The 7,119-nt window shown below is 39.6% G+C and overlaps 1 protein-coding gene across 2 annotated transcripts; it reads right to left on the reverse strand.

Moving 5' to 3' along the window:
* Positions 1-441: 441 nt before the first annotated feature.
* Positions 442-3,355, reverse strand: LOC147607005 (uncharacterized). Of its 2 annotated transcripts, XM_086791582.1 has the most exons (5): positions 3,012-3,278; positions 2,699-2,890; positions 1,089-2,593; positions 917-1,005; positions 442-828 (listed from the first exon to the last, which is right to left on the reverse strand). In XM_086791582.1, the coding sequence occupies exons 1-5, from the start codon at positions 3,166-3,168 to the stop codon at positions 609-611; spliced, it is 2,163 nt and encodes a 720-aa protein (XP_086647708.1). In that variant the 5' UTR covers positions 3,169-3,278; the 3' UTR covers positions 442-608. The 2 variants fall into 2 exon arrangements, with proteins under 2 accessions (XP_086647708.1, XP_086647709.1); XM_086791583.1 differs by having other exon boundaries at positions 1,089-2,890; positions 3,012-3,355.
* Between the last annotated feature and the right edge of the window lie 3,764 nt (positions 3,356-7,119).

Genomic DNA, 7,119 nt, shown 5'->3' on the forward strand with positions numbered 1-7,119 from the left:
TGCCACCAACTTCAGTGCTAAAAAGAACACCTAAGTCTCACGTCTCAAAAGGTGTGGTAGCCAAAGCAACAAGAAGCAGCAGATCTGCTACCTAACATGGTATTCGCAAATGTTTGGCCTTGTTTATCTCAGCAATCTTTATTATTAAAAAACCTTTAACCTAATAATACCATCCACATGGGATCAAGCTTGTTTCCTCACCTTCCACACTGGTGGGTACCCAACCAAGGCTGCCTTAAAATAGCTTGCTTTCCTAATCTGCCTGATATGGCGTTCAGTCTCGTCCCATTCCACTTGTACCCATTCTCAGGTGCTCATTTTCCTCGCCCTCACAAGAATCCCACACTGAAAATACCCATATGGCATCACTTGCAAATTAACTGCCTGCCTACCCACTTATTAGAGCACACAAATGGGAACCCTTTCACAAATAGATAATGAGGGCTGAAAAATTACAGCTTTATTATACAGGCTTGATGACATGATATAATTTATTACAACTTGGTCTCTCAGGCAATGTGAGCAATTGAATATGCTTTGCATCAATCCATTTGGATCACGTCCACATCTGCTCCTTGCATGTAAAACTTCCAGTGGCATACAACAAACTATAAAGAAAGAACAAACACCACAAGACCACAGCTCAAAAATGGAACAACCCATAAGGCCCAGCTACATGATGTCAGCAGCCTTGTCTCATTCTGTTTGCAAAGTTTGAAAAGAGACACACACAGTATCAACATCTGAATCCCGACCACTATTATGATGGACAAAAATGCTACTGCCAAGGCTACCAGCTCCTTGTTCTCTGTTCTCCTCAGCTGATTCCTGCATAAAAACAGTGGTTTCAAAACATCATACAAGTAGTATGAGTACATCAAGCCATACACCATCCAAGAAAGCTAGGCTGCCCTACCTGAGGGAATCCAAATCCACATTCCATGCTTCGACCTGATTTAAAACATCTTTCTCCAGACTATGCTTCTCCTGATTCCACTTCCCTTCCTGCACCATCCCCTCATGAGCTATTATTAGAACAAAAGGCTTGTCTAAATCAAAAAATAAAATAAGATGACTCCAGTCTTTACCATGAAATGCAGCCATGCAATCAGGTTGGCTATCTCGGTTGCCGCACCCTCCAGCTTGCCCATCATCTTAGCTAGCTCTTCGTTGTACCCTCTAAGAACTTCCCTGTATCTCTCATCCAATTCCTCTAAATACTGAGACAGCAACGGCTGGTTATGCTCAAGAGATCTCACTTTTTGCATCAGAAGCTTCATGACAGCATCTAATGCTGGCCGCCCAGTCTGGTGATACACAGATTGTGTTTTCTCAAAGTTCTTCACCTTCTTTTCTGAGAGTTCCCCAGCTTTTTCTGTCAGTAGATCTTCTGCTTTCTGTGTTGGCATGGGACCAATCTCTCTCTCTAAATCCATGTCCTTATCTAGCACATGACTTAGCAACTGTACAGATGGTCCAGCCTTATCACTGACAGCAGAGCTCTCTTCCTGAAAAGATGATGTGGCCGGTGGTGCCCGCACACCAGCCCCCAACTCTTCAGCAATCCAGTCTTCAAGCAGCCATTCAATTGCATCAACCCCATATACTTCTACCACACTCAAGGTACAGTAGAAATCAGACCCATAATGGCTAAGGATTCGAATCTTCAAATAACGCACCCACTTGGGCTCACTTAAAGCAAATGTTTGAGAGACTCGACAATTCTCCGCTTCAAACTTTCCAAGCAAATCCCACTCTTTTGTCGGGTATGTCAAGCTCCCCAAAAGCTCAAACTCCCTAACATTTGATGAGTAAAACTCGTGGTTTGCAATGACAATTTCAACCACCAAAGTCTCCTCAGAAAGCTCCATATCCACATACTTAGTTTCTACATTGCAAGGAGTTCGAAAGTACTTATCTTTGTCTTTGTTAAGGATGTTGGAGGCTCCTTTGGCTTCTTTATTGTTGGCCAAGATCTTTGCACCCTTTGAATCCGACGCATAGTTATAGGGTCCATCACCAGGCTCCTGCCTGAGGTGAATTTTGCTCAGGTTGGTTAAGACAGGGTGAGTCTTGTTCAGCATTTCTGGAGTGACGAAGTCTGATTCAGTATCATTTGAGACAGCATCATTAGGTGCAGGATGCCCATGCCTATGATGTTCTTCACCATCATCAATGTGCCCACGTATGTGATGCTCTTCACCATCATCAATATGCCCATGTATGTGATGTTCTCTGCCATCAATCTGCCCCTGTGTCTGCCGTTCTCCCCCATCATCAATATGCTCATGTGTGGTATGTTCTCCAATGCGCCCATGTTTTTGATGTCCTCCACAATCATCAGCAATCTCCCCATCTATGTGATGTTCTTGGACATCATAGAGGTGTCCTTCTTCATGACTGCCCGCATAGAATCGTGGTACTTCATTACTGTACACATTGAGTTGTGAGTGTTCATTACTGGCCCCATCAAGTTGTGATGATAATACTTGCTTCCCCACAGCACAAGACTGCATGCCAACATCCTTCCGAACAAGGTTTAGGTCGGAACAAAAACCCTGAATGCCTACACCCTTTCTGATGCCTAAACAACCTGAACAAGGGCAACATACCGGAAAAATTCGGCAGAAAAACACTTCTTTGAACGAGGATCTACACTTAAAATCCCTTATAGATATAGTGTGAGAGGAAAACCTACAGGATCCCCCTGCTCTTGCAAACTGTCTGCTGCCGGTAATGGTGGCTTTAAGGGTAGTTTTATTCAACGCAGAAACATGACTTTTTTCTTCCTTCGCATTCGGGGTAAAACCAATCTCCTGAACCTTCTGATCGCCATTATTCCTATCAGCCTGAACTCCACTAAGCCATGTGAATGACCAAGAAAAGCTACCTGCATAACAGAAAAGCTTTCGTAACCTTACGTCCTGGACTTGCAACCCTAGGTCAGTAAGATTTGAGGTTTCTTCTTGAGATACAGCATTTTTTTGCAGCAGAGATGATATTTAACATACCTTGAGACCCGGAATGGTGCGTGAAGCTGGGGTTGAGGGTGAGAAGGACGATACATGTAGTGAAAAGAACAAAGAACAGTGGAAAGCACGACGGGGAGGGTGATCCGGTGCGAGCAGACCCGTTCTTGATGGCTTGACGGCGAGAGCGTTTCCGCATCACAGTACCCTCATTGGCTCTCTGTCTATTTGCCCATGGTTGAGCGGTTTGACCCAAAGGCTCACAAAATGCAAAGGGAAAATGGGCGCCACACTGAGAGAGAGAGAGAGAAGAGAAGAAGTAGAAGAAGAAGAAGCTTTTTAACGTGTAGGAACAATCCCAAGAGACCAAATATGATCTATCCGACTGGAGTGAAAATAAGCACACAACAGTTAAGGAGCTACAAATGACCCCATACATTTCTTGGATAACAAGTATAATAATGTAGATGACTACATAAACATATAGAAACGGATTATGAAATGGAACCTTATGTATTAGATCTCAACGTCACCACCACTCAAATGATAGAGAGAAACTACCATATGCACGCTATAGTCAACAGGATGCTCAAAAGATAAACTAGAGACCAGAGGCAAGAATGCACAGATGTAAGCTTGGCAGTGGTGGTAAGAGTAAAAGAGGGGACAAAAGACAAGACAAAGGCCCTTGAACAAAATAATAAGTTGAACAAGAAGCTCAAGGAGCTCATTAAATAGCTTGAAGACTCTAAGGCCGAGCTCACAGAAGAATGGGAGCACCATTAAGCTCTGCAATAAAGAGTTACAAGTTTACATGAGATGCATGAGGCTAAGCTCAAGTAGATGTCAACTAAAGCCAAAGTGCATCTACATGTGGTAAGTGATAGACTAGCCAATGAAATAGATACAACAAAGAGTCTACAAAAGAGACTTGAAGAAAAGAAACTCCGACTGTAGGCTATAGAGTAAAAACTTAAACCCAAATTACAGCTTTGGAGTCACAAAAGGAATAGGCCAAGGAAATATATGAACTAAGGTACACTAATTATAATAACTAAGTTAATGACCTCAAAGAAAAGTTAGGTACCTTGTAGATAGAAAAAGTGGCTATACTCAAAAGACACCAAAAGGTGACCTTACATCTCAATGAGCAGCTCATCAATGCAAATGCTAGTAATGTGAGCTTGCAATCACATAGGTAGATGCACTCAGAGCCACATCACTTACAACTTGGATTGGGTATGGATGGATTCAATCCATTTGATCTCAAATCGGTATCATGGATAAAGTTGTAAACAAAGTAATGGCAAAGCTGATAGATGTTAGGTAGAAAAGCAAAGAACAAGTGGGAACAAGTGGCTAGGACACTTGAAGAACATGAGGAAAGGCTAAGCACATTGCTACAACATTTAGGTTAAAAGGGCCAACCACAAGAACCTGTAGAGGATGCCTATGACAAATTCATCAAAAGGGTGACTCTCCTAGTAGACCTTCTAGTTCCTCGGGCACCCAATCAACCTCTAACTATGTTTTTGCTCCACTGACACTCTCTTTCTACCATTATAACGTAAACATTAGTGAGGAACTAACTCAAGGGATTTATGCCTGATCAAATAAAACATAATAGTATCATTTATCATCCCTATGGTATACATTAGTAAACATTAGTGAGGAACTAACTCAAGGGATTTATCCCTAATCAAATAAAACATAATAGTATCATTTATTATCCCTATGGTATACTTAAGCTTTTTGATACTATTTGTGCTTATCTACATAATCTAGTGAATATATTATATATGATTTTGAGTAAATCCATATTGAATATCAAAGTTCACAAGGGAGGAGGATAACACGCTATACATGATGCCTTTATAGCCAAGAAGCCTCCACCACCTTATGACCAAGATGACAAGGGTAAGGGTAAAGAGGAAGAGGAGAATCTTATTTACCCTGTACATAACCCCATCATCATTGTTCCTTTTGCGATCTATATGATAATAAGGGGAAAGGGGACACTAACCAACCGCTAACTAAGTGTGACATACCTTCTACTTCCTTTGTTGATTTTCCCACTAACCCTCTCGATCTCAAGGACTTACTAGACAACCTACCAAGTCCCATACTCAGTCAAGTCTTCAGGAAGCAAAAAAGGAGGACCCCACTAAAGATCCAATTTTGGATCTTTCCTCTCACTTTCATGATTGTAAATGCATACAAGCGCTAGAGCAAAGAACTGTTATGAGAATATATTTTAAGCTCTTATTAAAAATATTATTTTATCCTCTTATGTAATTTGGGGATGCTTGGATTATCTTTGCGTCATGCCAAATCATGTTAATATCATGGGTGATGCCATTATAAATATTAATACGTTTGGTATACATTGACGTATGGTTGGGGCCTCCAATGTTTGTCATTACAGCTGGTTTGTATGGAGGGTGATTCCTGGGCTACTTATGCCTAGAAAACATGTGTGTTGTGATGGTTTATATACTTATGAAATATTTGTTTACCAATTTGTTGTTGGTTATTTTATAGGTGAAGAGGATTCGGAAGATTGAGGAGAATACACACAATATTATTTGTTGGCACACATTTTTGTAAACAAGCTTTGTATATACATGTGCTAGCTTGTGCACATTTTGGTTTATTTTGGAAAGCTTTGATTTATCAAGCTTAGACTTGAACTGTAATATTTTTTTATAAAGCATGATATGCTTTAATTATAACCTCAATTTATGGACACTCTATTTTGAGCATAAGGGAGTGCTGTGTAAGTAAACACACCTTTTTATATTTTTGGAGGCTATGGCCTATTTTGGAATAAAGAATTACGTAAATACTTATGTGTGGGGAGAGGCTACACACATGAGTTATTATCTTGAGCTAAGTATTTCATTTATTATTTATTCAATTCTTGAATATGTTGAATTTGTGGACTTTGATGAGTTAATTAGGTTGAATAATCTATTTTCTTGCAAGTTACTATTTTCTCTATTTGATTTCTCATCAACATATTAAATGCGCTTCATTTATCCGGAGTTTTCAACCCATGATTCAATATCAACCATGGAAAGAAAACGTTGTGTGGCCGGCAGATGCTTTAAGTATATGTTATGAGGTGACAAGCAACCTTTGCCTCTACAACTCCTCTTTGTCAACTCTCAATCCTTAAAACATATAAGAGGAACACCCTTTGATTCTGTGTTGAACCCTAAAAACAACCATGACCAACTCTGGCTGAATCGTTCTTAAGAAAACAACCCTTTCACAAAGATTTTAATATTTCAACTTGAGATTGCGATAAGACATTCTTTATTAAGGCATATGTTGTTGTTTAAAAGAATAAAAACTTTAACTAGTAAATCTTTCAAATAGATCACTATTAATAATTAATAGAGAAGCTGGGGCCATACCTCCCCCCCTAAGAATGATATATAATTGAAAAATAATATATACATATATATACATTATAGAAATTTGTCATTTATCTTTGTCTTTGCTCGTTAATAAGAGATTCAGAACTTGATATATGAGAATAGAGAGTCTTCTAATACCTTCGCACGATTGAAATCATCCGATCATCCCCAAGCTTTATCTCCTCTTACTCGTACTTTGACTTTTCTCTCTTTCGAAGGTCTATGGCAAAGCAGTCTTCTCTTGCAGGGCTATAACATTCTATTCTTTCTTTAAAAGAAAAGTTATGGAGTAGTAGTCTCTTTCTCATAAAGGTCATAGAAAGCTAGCTTTCTTTTCCAAGAGATTAGATAATAATGAAGGGATATATGCATCTCAAGGTCTAGAATCACCTTGTGGCTAAACTAGCATTCTTACAGTTTCCCTGTGTAGATACCTTGACAGAACCAGTAAATTGTTTCAGCCATAACTCTCTGATAAAAACTCAGAATATGGTCATCTAACCACTCAAAAGAACCGGAACGCACCTGTTCTACAAGCCCCCAACGCAAGTAAAATGGGTAAAAATATCTATATATAGCAGCTGCAAACGCACCATCTTTAGAAACGCGTTGCTTTTCTACATTTTTAGTGTGCATGGACTCTAAATATATAAAAGTACTCTAAATACGACCTCCTATCATCTAAATTCAAATTTCTATTTTTGGAGATACTTATCTCTTAATAGACC

This window comes from Cibotium barometz, chromosome 56 (assembly GCF_041138505.1).
Source record: "Cibotium barometz isolate CiBa-2024 chromosome 56, ASM4113850v1, whole genome shotgun sequence".
NCBI lineage: Eukaryota > Viridiplantae > Streptophyta > Polypodiopsida > Cyatheales > Cibotiaceae > Cibotium > Cibotium barometz.

What these genes read in the sequence shown, in the direction of transcription:
- LOC147607005 (XM_086791583.1), bottom strand. Translation starts at nt 3,168, where the DNA reads ATGCGGAAACGCTCTCGCCGTCAAGCCATCAAGAACGGGTCTGCTCGC. An exon ending in GCACCATTCCGGGTCTCAAG is followed by an intron (nt 2,891 to 3,011) that starts GTATGTTAAATA and finishes TCTGTTATGCAG; the next exon opens with GTAGCTTTTCTTGGTCATTC. An exon ending in TTGCATGGCTGCATTTCATG is followed by an intron (nt 1,006 to 1,088) that starts GTAAAGACTGGA and finishes GGGATGGTGCAG; the next exon opens with GAAGGGAAGTGGAATCAGGA.